Source organism: Choloepus didactylus, chromosome 3 (genome assembly GCF_015220235.1).
Source record: "Choloepus didactylus isolate mChoDid1 chromosome 3, mChoDid1.pri, whole genome shotgun sequence".
NCBI lineage: Eukaryota > Metazoa > Chordata > Mammalia > Pilosa > Megalonychidae > Choloepus > Choloepus didactylus.
The window spans coordinates 134,297,226-134,314,637 of NC_051309.1; the positions used below are offsets into that span (position 1 = coordinate 134,297,226).

Sequence of the window (17,412 nt, forward strand, 5' to 3'; positions counted from 1 at the left end):
AAAAATTTATATTCTCTATATACATTTAATTACTGTAAAAGGAAAGTACTTTTTAACCTATAAAATAATTTCTTAATTAAGGGACCTTAAAAATCAAATGAAATCTACAGACATAAAGTAGGGAAAATAGATTTTTGAGGGTTCAGTTATCTAGATCAACAATTTATACTGCCCAAATTTGTCAGTAAATACAGTAATTGAATAATGCATATTATTTTAAGCAATTAAATGCAAAGGTTACTGCCTAATAAAAATTATTGCTTATTTGAAACCAATGTTAAAATTTTCCACAACCTATATACATTATAAGATTAAGATCAAATTTACTTTAAAAAAATTTTGTTTGTTAGAGAAGTTGTGGGTTTACAGACCAATTATGGTAAAATATAGAATTCCTAATATACCACCCCACCACTAACACCTTACATTGGTGTGGAATATTTGTTACAATTGATGATAGAGCTTTTTTTTGTAATTGTACCAATTTTTTATATTAGTTACCTTTGTTACCAAATTTACTTTTAACTTTTCATGATTTGTATGTTGTATTTTGTCCCGAAATAGTCAACACTGGTACTTACATCATGCCTGTTTTTAATTCTCAGAAGTGGTGTAAGCAAAAGCATTTTCAGATTCATATTGAGCAAACACACTCATAAGCCAACACTGCAAAATCAAAGTACTGTAAAAAGAATAAACAACCCAGGTAACAGAGCATGGGGAAATGGCCATAAGGTTCAAATCTAAAATTTAGCAATGGACCAGAATTGTGAGACCAATGAAAAAGGAAAGGGGAGGGTGTGTTATTGGAAGGGTGAGAAAGGAGGAGAACTTACTCTAGGTCTTATTTCTTTAGTTATTGTATGTAAAGGCTGTTAGTGATTGAGAAGAATCTTAAAGATAGTCTAATTCAACCTTCTTATTTTACATATGAGGAAGGTGAGGCCCAGAGAAGTTGTAACTAGCTCAAAGATGCAGTTTAGTTAGGAACCAAGGCAAGATTGGAACCCAGGTTTCCTCACTTAACCAAAATCCTCACAGATGTCCAGTTAAGATGGAAAAACTTGGAAAAGCCTAGGGACTAAACAGTCCATAAAGTTAAACCATCTTCTGTATTTCAAATTTCTCATCTGGATTTTCCTTGGTCCTAGCTTGTTAGTTCTTATTTATATTTTGCAATGTCATTGAATATTTTTTTCTTGTTAGTTATATAAAATAGTTGCATCATTAATTTAACAGATACTTATTGATCACACACTATGTTCTGGGCACTTTTGTAGTCATTGGGGTAGAGTGCAGGCAAAATAGATGACAGTCCTCACCCACATGGCGTTTACAGTCTGGTGAAATAAAGTGGATATGGATATATAAGTAAATAATCTGTATTTGGATGTGGTAGAGCACAAAAATGAATGAGGCACTTTCGTTATTTATATTATAGCTAAAGTTACTAAATCCAGCTACTTGAGAAATTCTTTTTTGTGTTATTTGTGGCCTTAGGGCCAATGGTTTTTGTTTTAATTAACTTTTTATTTTAAAATAGTTTTAGGTTTACAAAAAAGTTGTGAAGATAATATAGCTTCCAATACTCCATACCCAGTTTCTCCTTTTATTAATATCTTATAGTAGTATGGTATACCTGTCACAATTAATGAATCCATATTGGTACATTATTACTAGTTAAAGTCTGTACTTTATTCAAATTTCCTTAGTTTTTAACCCAGTGTCCTTTTTCTGTTCCAGGATCCCATATTACACTGAATCACGGGTGTCTCCTTAGGCTCCTCTAAACTGTGACAGTTTTCTTAGACTTTCCTTATTTATTTTTCTGACCTTGGCAATTTTGAAAAAATACTGGTCAGATATTTTGCATAATGTCCTTCACTTGGGGATAATCTGATGTTTTTCTCAAGGATTAATAGGGTTTATGAATGTTTGGGGGTAAGAACACAGAAGAAAAGTGCCATTCTCATTACATTATGTCAAGGGTACATACTGTCAACATGATTTATCACTATCGATGTTAACCTTGATCACTTGGCTGAGGTAGTGTTTGTTAGATTTCTCCACTGTAAAGTTACTCTTTTTTTTCTCCATTTCCTATCCTGTACTCTTTAGAAGGAAGTCATTGTATGCAGTCCATACTTAAGGGATGGGGAAATTATCTTCCTTGACAGAGGGAGAATCTACATAAATTATTTGGAATGCTGTGTGGGAGACTTGTATATTTTTCCACATTTATTTATTTATACATTTATTTACATCAGTATAGATTCTCGGATATTTGTTTTATACTTTGGGTTATAATCCAATACTATGTTATTTATTTTGTTGCAGCTTTGGCCATTGAGAACTTTCAGTTGGTTTCTGTGCTCCTTTGACATACCTTGTCAATATGGGTTTTGAGGACTTCCTTACTTTTTGCCTCCAAGATGCTCCAGGCTCATCCTGTATATTTTCTACTCCAGCCATAGAATGGGCCATTTCTTTGAGGAGCCCTGGTTCCTTCTATTGGAGAATGGTTTTAGTTTTAGAAACCAAGGTCTGGATGCTGGATGGGCTTGTCGCTACTGAGGTGTCTTTGCTTCTAGGCCCTCCCAGCTGACAGTGTATACTAACCTGTATGTATGTGTGTATGTGTGAACACATAACTGTAAATATTTCTGTATGTGTGCATCTATATCTATATTAAGCTAAACATGAGATCATATTGATTTCTCCAACTCTAGCCTTCCGCCTTGCTTGTCTATAACCTCTCACTGCAACAGTGAGAAACCTGGCTCCCAGTATCTTCTTTGAAACAGTTTTTGTCTCTTAAAATATTTTATCATGAACTCTTTTTCAATATTTATAAATATCTCACATTGTTTTACTTTCTTTTTGAAATTTCAAATTAAACATCTTGACAAAAAACAAACTATTTAAAATTTTGAGTATGCTTTTTCAAACTACATTTGATTCTTCCCTATTCAGAATACCTCACAAGGGGTCCAACTCCCAGCACTATTTTTTTTAATTTGTAAAAATTCAGTTTTATTGAAATATATTCACATACCATACAGTCATCCATGGTGTACAATCAACTGTTCACAGTACCATCATATAGATGTGCATTCATCACCCCAATCTACTTTTGAACATTTTCCTTACACCAGAAAGAAACAGAATAAGAATAAAAAATAAAAGTAAAAAAGAACACCCAAATCACCCCCCCATCCCACCCTATTTTTCATTTTGTTTTTGTCCCCATTTTTTTTACTCATCCATCCATACACTGGATAAAGGGAGTGCGATCTATAAGGTTTTCACAAATCACACTGTCACCCCTTGTAAGCTACACTGTTATACAATCATCTTCAAGAGTCAAGGCTACTGGGTTGGAGTTTGATAGTTTCAGGTATTTACTTCTAGCTATTCCAGTACATTAAACCTAAAAAGGGTTATCTATATAGTGCATAAGAATGTGCACCAGAGTGACCTTTTGACTCCATTTGAAATCTCTCAGCCACTGAAGCTTTATTTCGTTTCATTTCGCATCCCCCTTTTGGTCAAGATGTTCTCAATCCCATGATGCCGTGTCCAGATTCATCCCTGGGAGTCATATCCTGCGTTGCCAGGGAGATTTGCACCCCTGGGAGTCAGGTCCCACGTAGTGGGGAGGGCAGTGAGATCACCTGCCAAGGTGGCTTAGTTAGAGAGAGAAGGCCACATCTGAGCCACAAAGAGGCATTCAGGGGGAAACTGTTAGGCACAACTATAAGCAGGTTTAGCCTCTCCTTTGCAGTAAGAAGCTTCATAAGGGCAAGCCCCAAGACAGAGGGCTCAGCATATCAAACCTTCAGTGCCCAATGTTTGTGAGAACATCAGCAACAATCCAGGTGAGGAAGTCCAACACCTCTGCATTCTCCCCCAGCTCTTCAAGGGGTCCTCGAATATATATTTTTATTCTCCACTCAAATTACTTTGGGAAGTGTTGCCATTTCACTCTAACCCATGCAGACCTACCACAGCTCACTTCCTAGTCAAAGTTCTGTGTAATTGTGGTGCTTGAACAAACTGACTGTAGAAGTTATATTGTTTAGAAGATATAGATCCTATACCAAATAAAGATCTCTTCCCTTGGTTTTACATGGAAGTTGAAATTTTAACAGTCAGTTTCATCCTTTACCCTTTGCCCTGAGTTGCCCTAGTCTTATCCAGATCTGCTTCGTTCATATCTCTAGTTGAAGTCTGGGCTCTATGTCAGCTCTTTTTTTTTTGACAGTTGCTATATGCGCTAATACTGAGATTCATATCTGCTGAGCTCTAGCTCTGAGTTTCAGGTGTCACACAGATACCCAGTGTTCCAGAGATCAATCAGGTTATACACAAAGGGATTAACATCTCAGAGTTTGGAGATAGCCATTACAATTCAATTTAGGAATAGATTTGACTGCTGTAAGAGCTCACAATCTAGAGACCATTACAATAATTGTTTCCCTGTTAGGCTGTGCTCTAAGATTCAATTCTGAGTTTACACATTGTAGTTAGTCCATATTGGTGAGGCATTACAGTGTCTGCCTTTGTTTCTGGCTTACTTCACTCAAAACCCAGCACTATCTTAAAAATAATTAGGCTTCATTATAGCTATCAGCAAATGGTTATTGGGCTCCTTATATAGGACCATGAGCTAAGCTAGTTTATGTGGACAGCCGGTGGGGAAGCCTTGAGGTGCTGCCCCACCACTAACACATGACAGATGTATATATCACTTTCATAAACATATACCTCCACGTTCTTTTTTTTAGGTCCTATACTTTTTACATTTGAGAATAATGGTTTATTGGAATTATTGTAACAACACACTGTAGAGGTAATCTTAAATCTGCTCTAATTTATGAAATAGAAAATCATGCATAAACTCTGGGACTTTATTATTAATACCAATTACTTGTGACATCCCACAGTGGGTGGACCACACTCTAGGTTGAGAACCACTGTCCTTCTATACTTTCATAAAAATACCTAGTTGCTGTTACAATATCATTTTAAAAAATTAGTTCTTGGTATGTTAATTCAAATTAATGGCTAAATTCTGAAATATGAATAAATTTTGGCCTCATACAACATAAGAAAGAAAAAAAGCAACAGCTAGTTAATTCAGATAGGAATTATTGAAGATCCCTTAGTTGCTAAAATGATTCATATTTTATTTACATGCTCTTTTTTTAAAAAAAAACTTTAATTCAGTTCAATTTATAGAATCTATGATAGAAGTACTTTTGGTACACATAGGGAGAGGTATTTAACCTAGACTGGGAAATCAGGGAAGGCTTTCTGGAGAAGTAACATTTAAGATAGGATCTGAGGGGATTAGTAGGACTTAGTTATGTAAAAAGATAGGGTAAAGGCAGAAGACCAGCATGTAGAAAAGCCCAGAAACTAGGGCAAATTGGCATTTTTGAGGAACTGAAATTTTTCTTAGAATGGCTGGAATGATACCGGTACAGGTTAGTGTTGAATTTTTACAGCAATCAACTAGTATGGTATTTTGCTCACAATATTTCCTGAGATGTTCATTGACCATCTATGTGTCTTCAACTCTGAAATTTATATTTCTGGGTCTCTCTTGAACTCTAGACTTTAAGATCCAACTTCCTATTCATTATCTCCATTGAGATGTTTAGCAGGCATCTCATACTCAACTTGTTCAAAACTGAATTCCCAGTCTTTCCCTATAAAACCTGTTCCCACTCACAGCCTTCTCCATCTCAGTTAATGGCAAGTCCTTCAACTCCAGAACATAAACTTTAGTGCCATCTCTGATTCCTCTGTTTCTCACACTGTGGATCCAGTCTGTCAGGAAACTCCATTGACTCTACCTTCAAACTATATCCAGACTCAGCCAGGCTCTTACCACTTCTACTGCCACCACAGTGGTCTGAGACTCCAGTCTCTCTCCGTTCTCTCTGCCCATGTTACTGAACAAGCCTCTAACTGGTCTGTTTCTACCACTGGCCCCATATATTCTTTACAGACAGATTAATTCTATAAAAATGCATCAGATCATGCTACTTTTCTTCTCAAAAGCCTACAGTGATTTCCCATTTTATTCAGAGTAGGAGCCAAAATACTTAAAATAGCCTATAAATCACCACGTGATCTGCCCCACTCTCCCACCCCATTATCTCTCCAATCGTCTTTCCTATTCCTCTCCCCTGCAAACCCTCTGCTCCGTCCACACTGATCTCCTTGCTGCCCTTCCAATGCTGCAAGTTCAGTTCTGTTCTGGGGTTTGTGCTCTGGCCATTCTGCTTGAAATGCTCTTCCCTTAGATATCTATGATGAAGGTGGTTAATAATACCTTCAACTACTTCAAGTATTTGTTCAAATGTCACTTTCTCAGTGAAGCCAACCATGACCATGATGTTTAATATTGCAACCTAACCCCTGTCCCCAGCACTCCTGATTCCTCTTAGCTGTTCAGCTTTACGTTTTTCCATAGCATTTATCATATTTTTACATAGAATATAATTTACTCAGTTGTGTTTATTGCTTATTGTGTGTCTCCCCCGCTAGAATTTAAGTGACAACAAAGGCAGGGATCTTTGTCAGTTTTGTTCACTAATGCCAGGTACCTAGAAGAAAAAAATTTGTGTTGAATGAATCAATGTGTTATTTAAATTCTGTGATTTCTGGACCTCGAAATTATTTTTCAATTAAAAAAAAAAATCAAGAAATAAAGGAAAACTTAATTTGATGAAAAGTTGTCAGATAGTTGGGCAAAGGGTGTCTATAGTCTGAAATAAAAAGTTACTAAGAGCACTGAACTTTAGATTCCTCATTTGTTAATGAGAGTAATGATATTTAAATGAAGTTATGTGTACTAAAGCTGTCAAAACCTGGAATTAAGGGATTACTTCCCAGCTCATAGGCCTATATAAAATAAGGCCTTGAGGGCAAGATCCAAGTTTTTAAGTCCTTAAAGGCTAGTTATTCATTTCCTTTGTGATGATATCCCTTTGAAAAAGTGAGCAGTTAAATTTTGAGAATAGGAAAAAAAATCTCTGTAAATGTCTGTGTATATTAAAAAAATTACATTGCATCAATTTTTAACAGTGACCTTGAGACCACAGTTACTGAGATGATTTGTAAACTAAGAATGTAGAACATTGAAAATTGTACTTAAATTGTACTTTTAAATGCTTAGTTTTCTTAAGAACTGAATTTTGGCTCTCTTACTCATTTAAAAATATAATGCAGTCTGTTTTCAAGTGTAAGACAGTGATTTAGAAAACTTACACGGCTGAATTTTCAGCACAGAAGGAAGTTTTCCTTCCCTGTCTTCTTTTTTTGTAAAAGTAAAAGTAATCTCTGTAAAAAAAGAAAAATAAATGTGTGGGTTCCATGATATATCAGCTTAGTTCCTGGTACTATCAGTTTCTCTTTGGAACTGGCTGAAAAGGCAGACATTATTGGCAGGATAAGTAATCCAGTAGGCCAAGCATTGTAGGGGGTGCCAGCCAGCAAGGTGGAGCACTCTGGAAGCAGACAGAACAACAGAAAATGAACATGCCAGAATATCCTGATGTTAAGTCTACCTCAGGGGACTCGGCCTGTGAAGCTCAATAATGGCCTTCCGTGTTATTTTTGGGATCACTATGACTTTTCACTCTTTACTTCTCTTTCCCTTCTACTTGTTATCTTAAGCCTGGATTATGGAAAGGGGAAGATTTTTTTATCATTTGCACTGCAAGTGACAAAATAAAGTAACACAATTTTAACTGTTTAACACAGAAGCATAATATATTTCATAAAAGGTATAGTGAAGGTATCGGATTTGGAATAGCTACAGTACTCTAGATATACACGTTTCACTCTTAACACATTAGAATCTTTATGAGCAACACGAGACAGTCTTGTATATTACAGAGCTGGCTCCTTGTGCAAGGTATGCTTCTTTGTAAAGCTAATGATTGATTAGAGTTAGATACTTAAGCTTTTTATTAGTAATGTGTGCATTATAGGTAAATTAGATAAGTTTGTATTTCAATTTTAAAAAATTGAATTAATACTGGTCAAAATATTAAAGCCAAGTAAATATTTGGTAAAATTCTTATCCCTATAAGCAGATTACAAGATCCAACATCTCACCTTTTACTACAATGGTTGAGATGTATTCACCTTTAGATCTTTGGCAATCCTTTACTTTTCATTTTGGTTATTGTTCCAGTTCTTTTCATTGTTTCCTTATCAATTTATGTTTTCCTCACAGTGTGCACCATTGTTTGACTTATCTTGGAACTAAAAAAACTGGTAAAAGCTACAACTATTTTGAATGTGGGTTTTTCCAAACCTGAAGTTTCTTAGATTTGAGGATCTAGAAATAAGCTGGAATCTAGTATTGTCATGAATAAAAAAACCATGTATTTATGTAATATATCTATATATACATCTTATACTTGTATGTATAGATATGTATGGATTTCTGTGACTTTATATAAAGTCGTTCAATTGATATATGCACATAAGATATAAAAATATTTTTTTCCTTTGAAGTGAATAAATCATTTGATTTTTTTTCCCCCAGATATCAAATAAGTATCATCAGTGTGAAGTTAATTTTTGAACACTTAACATTAAATAATGTGGAAGTCTATGAGACTCCATTACTTGGAATAGTATTTCTCTGGTCCAGGTATTGGAAATAAAGTTATCTCTTTTTTTCTGATAAATAACTGAATTGAAATGAAAAGGCAGAGTGGCTTCCCCTCCCACAAGATTGAGACTGCAGAAACCTACATACCTCATTCCTCATTATCTATTAGTGTTTTGCGAATGCTAATCATGTAATAGAATATTCCTGGGGCATTATGTATCAGTAGCTATTTTCTATAAAATAAACTATATTTTTATACTTAGAAACAACTTTAGCCACTGGAAAAATTTATTAAAATTTAGGAATTAATTCTGTTTCTTTGAGTAAAAGTTTAACAAAACTCCTTCCTCTTCATAGGAAGATCATCCTTCTATCACTGCTTTCCTGGGACCCTGACAAAAGTAAAAATGAGCCATGATTAGTAAACTGCCTCTGGATGGTGTAGTGTGAATGGATTATAAATATCTAACTGGAAGCCTTAGCTTTGGGCTTCCCTGAGTATATTGTGACACTTGTTACTGGGTATGTCCCTCCTTGTTGGTATTCTTGAATGCTATGTTCATGGGATATTTCAGGTTTGAACTACTGTGGTTCCTGTACCATCTTTGAGGTCTCGCTGCCTGTTCCGGCTTTTAAAGCTGCTGAAATGCAATATATTAGAAATGGATTGCCATTTACAATGGGGTTTATTAGTTCACAAATTTACAGCTGTAAGGCCATGGAAATGTCCAAGTTAAGGCATCAAGAGGTAGATACCTTCTCTGAAGAAAGGCTGATGGCATCTGGGGTTCCTCTGTCGCTTGGGAAGGCACATGGCTGGTTCTGCTGAACCTTCTTTCCTGGGTTTAGCTTCTGGTTTCAGTGGTTTCTCCAAAACGTCTCTCTCAGCTTCTCTTTAAGCATCTGTGGGGTCCTCTTTTAGACTCTCTGGGGCAAACTCTGGAGTTCATCTCTTAGCTTAGCATCTCCAAACATCTTTCTGTCTGCATCTCCAGGTGTCTGGGTCGGTGTTGGCTCTGAGCTCTCTTAAGGATGCCAGTAAACTCATTAAGACCCACCTTGAATGGGCAGGGTCACATCTCCATGGAAATAATCGAATTAAAAGGTCCCACCCATAATTGGGTGGGTCACATATCCATGGAAACAACCTAATCAAAAGATCCCACCCACAACAGGTCTGCCCCCACAAAGAGTGGATTAAAAGAACATAGTTCTTTATGGGATACATAACAGATTCAAACCAGCACACTTCCTAACACGATCTATTTCCTATGGGGACTGGAGATGGTCATTGTACTCCTCCTACTGAAGACATCTGCTTGATGCGGTCTTATTGAAATGCTGTGTTCTTGTCCTGTATCCTTCTGCAGAGCTAGTCTGGATCAGATTATGGTCTATTAAGTCTTGTTAGTTTGATTGTCTTGCTAAATCCAAGACTACTGCTACTGGTTGAACAGACTACTGCTACTGGCTGTCTATGAAATGTGTAATAATAATAATAACAACTAATTCTTCCTTTATTTTTCAGAAATGTGTAACGGACGAGTGTTTCTTTTTTGAACGATTGGAATCTAATAACTACAATACGTACCGATCAAGGAAATACTCCAGTTGGTATGTGGCACTGAAACGAACTGGGCAATATAAACTTGGACCCAAAACAGGACCTGGGCAGAAAGCCATACTTTTTCTTCCAATGTCTGCTAAGAGCTGATCTAAATGGCAGCATCTAATCTCATTTCACATGAAAGAAGAGGTATATTTTAGAAATTTATTAATGCAAGAAAAAGAAAATGTGTACCGTTATCTACTCAGTTTGGATAACTTGTCAGATCAAGTTTTATCTACCCGTAAAACATTTAACCATTGTCTTAGTAAATAAAAACACAAATTCCTGGAAAATGTATAGACTTTCCCCCTTTTATATAGCATCCATCTTTGCCCAGTAAAGCTTACTTAGAGCTATGACATTTTTTCATACATTTGCCTTATTTGAAAAGAGGCTTCTTTGAAAAGCCTACATTTACAAACAAATTTTCTTCATGGAAATCATACGCATTAGGAAATTAATGTCACCTATTTAATCACTCAGAATGTCCACAACTTCTTATAATATGGCATTTATTAATCTACATGTATAATTTACTAAAAAAAATTTAATATGTAAATGTGAATTTAATACATTCCTGTAGTTTTGTAGTTCTCTGGCAGTTCTCTGTGATAAAGCTTATAGAACAGGCCTGTGTAAACCGCCGGAAGTTCTTCCATAGGTAGATCAATCTTGTCAAACCCTTCTCTGTACCCATAGAGAAGCAGCCTCGCGACTCTGCTGGTGATGGGAGTTATATTTTCAGTCTTCACCAGGTCATTGAGATCCATCCACTCACACCGTAAGCATTCATGCTGGCAAAAATTTATAGTGAATGAATATGGCTTTAGTCGGCAGATGATATACATATCTGACTTTCCAAAAGCTCCAGGATTGGTGTGTTGTTGCCGAATACTCAAGAGGGACCTGAATTCTGATTTTATACCAGTCTCTTCAAAGACTTCTCGAACTGCTGTGTCTCCTACATTAAAGATGTACAAATCAGTAACGATCACAGTTTTAGAACTTCATCATCAGAGATTTTTCAGTTAAAGTAGTATTACCTAAAGGTTCAGAAGCACAACTGTACCCTAAGAAAGTAAAGTTTTCAGCCCAGACTCTGCCGTCTGGACATCTTGAAATGGTATATATCACCAAGGTATTTTCTTACACTGTACATTTAAGAAGCTTTTGAAAAATTGATTATTTCTTTTGCTGCTACTTGCAGGCTTTTCCACCTGTACCTTTTTGACATCATACCTTTTTAACCTCTACCTGCTCTGTTACCCAAAAGGTAAAAATCATGTTGCAAAAGTTAAAACATAACTTTTTAAAAGCTGCAGTTGATATTCCTACATATTTCTTCCTTATTATCCTGTTCCTCATCATCCATCAAGACTGTCTAAATTTATACAACTCAGTAATGAGAGAAAGAGATCCATTCTTCCTTGTAAAAGTCTGTAGAGCTGTGGAATGTACTGATCTGTAACATGATTCTAATCTGTCCTGATGATCTCATGTGGGACCGTCAAGCCTCAGAATGCATTTAGCAGATTTCTTCATAACTGATGAAAAATTACTTCTCCTCTAGTTATGCTAGGCATTTTGGCATTTCCTTTTTATCTTGAGACAGGATTCCAAAAAACTTTGATTCATTCCTATAATACCAAAATGCAGCAGTCATTTCATCAGAAGTTTTAAAGAACTTGAAATATACAGGATTTTATAATGCAAGAAAGATTTTCACATTTTATAAAGTTGATTTTTCAATTACATGCAAATTTCTGGGGCAGGATTTTGATTGCCATTCAGGCATTTTTGTAGCTGCATTTTCTAAACATCGAGATGGACACCCCCCCCTCCCCCCCGCCCCACAATGGGCTTTCCCTAGTTTGTTATGCTGTCACTGTCTCCCAAAGCATTTGTGAGAAACCCTTACAAAAGCTGCATTCCCTGCCCACTTTGCTGGGAAGCTTCACAACTGCCACAGGCAGAGTTTTTCCTTCAAGTACCCGTTAATACCTCCATTGTTCTTGTTTGTCAAAGAGTAAATTATATTTGCCGTCTCAACAGTCCTGGTGAAGGATGGGCAAGGAAGAGGAAGTCGAGGAAAAATGCCTCAATTCCCATGTGTTCTTCCTATAGACTGTCTTATCAGTTCTCTGGATATGCTCTTATTTTCTTCTCTAAGGGACTCATCTAGAAAGATGCAATGGTAAGAGCAGAGTGTTCTAAAATACAAAACATTTATCTGCCATTTTCAGATTCCATGCTGACTTCTCTTATCGAGACTTGTCCATAGGTTAAACATGGTTAGAAATTACATTTTGAAACTGAAAAAATAAAAAAGAATCTAGGTTAATAAGAGAAATTTTCCTTAATAAGAAAAACAGTTTTTTACCAGGCATATAATACATATTTGTTACTAAAGATTGCAGCACATCTGAAATTTTATATAATGTTATTTGCCAATCTCACTTTACTATTGTTTAAATATTTATTTTTATTCTTTAAATGTTTTGAAAAATAATCTTGGGGGTCCTATTTAGCTCTTAGTACTACTAAGCAAGAATTTGGCATTTAGCTCACATGTCTTGGCTGATACATATCATGGAAGCAACAGGACAGGGCTAATGAGTGAATCTCCCCTGCTCAGTAATTAGAATACCAACCAACTCAGTGTCAGTGCTGCTGGGGTAGTTTTGAGCAGTTTAACTTTAATCAGCATATCATTGACTAGACTGATAATTGAATGGGCAAATATGGGTTTTTGTATCTAGGGTATGAGAGACCCTTTCCACCTCAAGGTGGAAAGCTCTTCCCCAAGTATTTCAACATGAATTTAAAGTTATCAAGATTAAGTGTTTTATTTTGTTGTGCCTTTATTATTTTAATGTACTGTAAGCTGAACTAACATTTATTAATGTAAAGGCTTGAAGAACATATGAAAACCAAGAGGTTTTTGTTTTTATTTTTGCTGATTGAGATATGTTTAAATATGTCATAGTGTTTTGGTTAGTTACGAAACAATAATGAAATGGAGTTTATATTTGCTATTTCTATTTTGTTATATTTAATAATAATAGGGCTAAGGTTGAAATGGAATAAAATAATAGGATCAGTTTTCCAAAATGTAGGTTTTCCTGGTGTTTCCCTCTGTGTACTGATGATCTCTGACCAGACTTGGCTGCTTTATAGTCCTTTGGCAAATGCAGGTGATTTCCTTACTCTCAGTGGTAGTAACATTTTTTAGGAAGGCAACTTGTCTATTTTTAATCTTGATTCTTTAACTACTCTTTGTATTCCTGACATACTACTTTATACTAATGCCTTCAGAATTGCATTCTATTTTTTATGTGGTCCTCTTAATTTTTCTTTTTTCTTTTTAACACGCTGGGCAATAAGTCTTCGCTAACCTAGTATTATCAAAGAATGAAAGATTCCATACAAATGTATTTCCCAGTTAACTAGCGTTTACTGTTTAGAAGCCAATATGAATATTTGGTCATTTGTAATGGCAGTATTATCAAAATTTATTATATACTTTCCGAAACACAGAGTTTAAAGAAAATAAATAATTCTTGGATGATTTGGCTTCATCATTAAAAATATCTATAATCATACAATATTATAAAACAGAAATACCCTCATAGAGCGATAATCTTTCAGACCCACTATAAGTTATCACTTTCAGCTGCTTTCAAGGTTTTATGAATTCTAAAACAAAGCATTAATTTATAATACTCCTAGGCAGTATGGTAAATGCCAGCTGCTACTTAGAAGTCTTTTATTCCCTTAATTCCACATGATTGAGGCATATATATGATCTGTGGATAGTTGGGTTGTTATGAAAAATAATCACAAATACTTAAAAATGTAGTGAATTCTAAATTCTCTGGATTTAATGAAGGGTTCTGGAGTACACTTAAACCTAAAATTATACATATATATTTGGCTTGGAAATATGTTTATTTACATTTAAATATCTGAAATTCAGAGGATCCATAATAATTCAAATGAAAAAGTCAGTTCATCTGAGAAAGCAAGACTCAGGAAGAGGAAGCTATATACACCTTCTATAGACTGCTTTTTGCCCAATATGGACACCTTCCTCTCTTAAGGATGCAAAACATAAGTTTAACTAGTTTATACACTCTCAATATCATATAGGGGTAGTGTATGAAAATTATATGCTCTGAAATAAATGGCCTTCTTTTTCAGCACTTGCACCACTACAGAATCCTCTTTTATGTTAACTGAAGACTTAAGCAGAATCTAAGCAAAAGGTCAAAATGTACCTAAATCCAAGATTTGCTATGGCTGTATCTTACTGCAGTAAATCTACTTACAGGTTGTAAGGAGTTGGCTATATAGTGTGTGTAGAACATTTGACCTAACATTTTTAAAAAAATGAAGTTTCAGGTATATACATATATTTTAATTTATAATTGAAGTTAATTTTAGGAAATTATCTATATAAATGATGGGAGAGCAGGAGCCATGTATATCGAGGAAAAGGTTATGGAAAAATAATACTGGTATCAAATAACTTATCTGTTGACTTATTTTGATGGGGATGAGTTTGACCTAATGGTTTAAGGAATAGGTAGGAAAATTCAGTTTTTATTCTTTTGTCTATTTCCTGTTAAAAACAGTGATGTTAAGGATTTTTAGCTTATTTCATATATCTTTTCATCTTAAATATAGAACTCAGTAAATTGTTTTGGGGGGTTATTTTTCATTTGAGACTTCCTCATATGACATTGTACTGTGTTTTGGCTTGTGACTATATAAAAGAAATAATAGATAAAATTTTCATCAGAGAAGTATGTCATCACTGCTCCATAATTGAAAAAAATGAGTGACCAGAGGTTTAATCCATGTAGGTTTGATTTTATTGTATTTATTTTAAGTTCATTTAAAAGTTACTATTCATCCTTCTATGATGGAATGGTCAATAATTTGTATTTTCTAATAGGTTCATTCCAACAACAATTTTAGACATGCCCAAAATAATCCTTAAGGCTATACTTTACTAATGTATATCCAGAGCTTCTTATTTCAAACAAACTAATCTAGAAGCAGTCCTAAAAAGAGGAAAAGATGGTGTATTCCTCATTGTATTATACTATGGAATAGGTTATAATGTTGTAATTTTTTTCTACTTTTATATCATCCCTGAAGTAACTGGAATTTTCTGACCAACTCAAACCAATTAGAAAATTTAAAATCTTATTCTTAATTGTAAAGCAAGAAAGTAAACGTGAATTTCTTCAACATTTTCAAGCCAACTAAAAATACCTAAAATACACACCAATATCTTCTCCAGGCTCTGAAAGGCCTCCTGGAAACTTCCACATATTTTTCAACTGCAGCATAAAGTCAGAAAATAGAGTTAAATCAGCATTTATTCACTAATACACACTCACTCTTACATTTACTCATAACCATACATATGCAGACTCTACAAAATCCACCTATGATTGATCAAGGCACCTGAGAAATTATTTTTTTATAATTGCCTGCAAATTTTTCCCAGTTTTCTTTCTCCTTTCCTTTCCTTCTCTCACTTTTTTTTTTTTTTTTTTTTTTTTTTGAGAGGGGCATAGATGTCTGATGAAATGTTTTCCCACCTTTTCCTGTAGGAAACAGAAGTGGTTTTGTTTTGATTAATGTGATAAATTCTGTATGAATGAAAGAGTAGAGGGAAATATCTACTGAATTTGTATAATTAAAAAGATTTTGCTGCTAGTTAACTAGTTAATGAATAAATAGGGGAATCATATGGATGCTGCTATAAATAAGTAGAAATATATAGTATAAATTTAGTCACTAAAGTATGCTATTTTTAATTTTGACATTTATTTCCTGCATTGTATTTCTAATCAGATATATTACTCTTATGATTTCTATTCTATGTGTTAATGACTCTATAATTGCTTTTTATGGGTAGTGTGAATAAAATTGATTAGTTTAAGTTTGTGTTTTCTTGTTTACACTTTTTTTTTTGGTGGGAAGATTTGATCTTGGAATGGGGATAAATATAGAAAGAAAGAAATTAAAAAGCTATGAGGTGCATGGGACAACATTCTTATGGCTAACACGATTATTTTTTCCTGCTGGACACCTGCTTATATGTTTCCATCACCATGATACAAACTGAAGAATAACAGAAATTACAGCATAACTCATAAGGAAACAGCAGCTTTGAGAAGTACACCATATACTCTTCATTCATAAAACAAGTTTATGGACCTTTTTACTGGTGTGCTTTGTGACCCACTCATTTCCTGGATGACTGCTTCTTAAAGAATGTGTCATTTCCCAGCTATGCTAAGTTGGAGACCAGTGGCATGGTTCCCAGAGTTTCCACAGACTGTTGATTATGTGGGTATAGAATTCAGGCTTGCCACCGTTCTGTGTCTGGCTGAGACTTGAGATTAATTTTATTAATGTAGATATATATATATCTCTACATAAGTGTATTTTCTTTTGTATTTCATTTTGAAATAGTTTCCAGAAGCTTAGTTTCTACAGAAACTAGTCTTTTGTCTGATAGGACATTGTACTTCACCATCATAAAATTCTATTTCTAAGAAAAGAAGTGTTATAATGAGGCAGACAAATGCTTCCTAAAAACCATAAAAGTAAACTTAAAAAAAAACCCAACTTTACCTAGACTTGAGTTTAAATGATTGGAGATTAGTTGTTGATTAAATTTGGAGATATGGATTCATTAGGAGGGAAAATGCCAGATATAAGGAATGAAAACAGCTCATAGAAATTTGATTTTGATTACTTCATAAATGAAATCTAGGGTATGGAAAGATTAAATATATTTTATGCTGGGTAAGTAGTTTGTGATGTTGGCTCTAAGTGGTAGGTAGAGAGGCCTAACTTATGTGGTTAATGTAGACATGATCAACTGAGAGAGATAAGTATGTCTTCTCACTCTTTTCTTCTTTATATTAAAAAATAGTTCCATTAACTGGGTTTAGCAATAAAGCAACAAAATACTATTTAACATATACTGAATGCCTACTATGTTCCAGACACTATACTAAGTGTTTTTCTAAGAATTATACACATTTAAACTTCATAATAATCCTATGTTGGACTATTATTTTTCTCACTTTAGAGGTAATGAAAAAGAAGGCATGAAAAGGTTTAAAAACTTGCCTAGGGT

General features: G+C 34.6%; 2 protein-coding genes across 3 annotated transcripts in view; one reads left to right on the plus strand and one right to left on the minus strand.

Annotated features, from left to right (window-relative positions):
* The window catches only part of FGF2 (fibroblast growth factor 2), a 74,991-nt gene extending 62,896 nt beyond the window's left edge, over positions 1–12,095 (plus strand). Inside the window, 1 exon segment of the mRNA XM_037831474.1 lies at positions 10,167–12,095. Within this exon segment, the coding sequence (XP_037687402.1) occupies positions 10,167–10,352 (186 nt within the window). The 3' untranslated portion in view covers positions 10,353–12,095.
* NUDT6 (nudix hydrolase 6) overlaps positions 9,781–17,412 on the minus strand; it is a 54,633-nt gene continuing 47,001 nt past the window's right edge. For both annotated transcript variants that reach the window (XM_037830600.1, XM_037830601.1), the window contains 2 exons: positions 15,541–15,595; positions 9,781–11,208 (listed from right to left, as the gene is read on the minus strand). In XM_037830600.1, the coding sequence (XP_037686528.1) occupies positions 10,814–11,208; positions 15,541–15,595 (450 nt within the window). In that variant the 3' untranslated portion in view covers positions 9,781–10,813. The remainder of the gene's footprint in view (positions 11,209–15,540; positions 15,596–17,412) is intronic.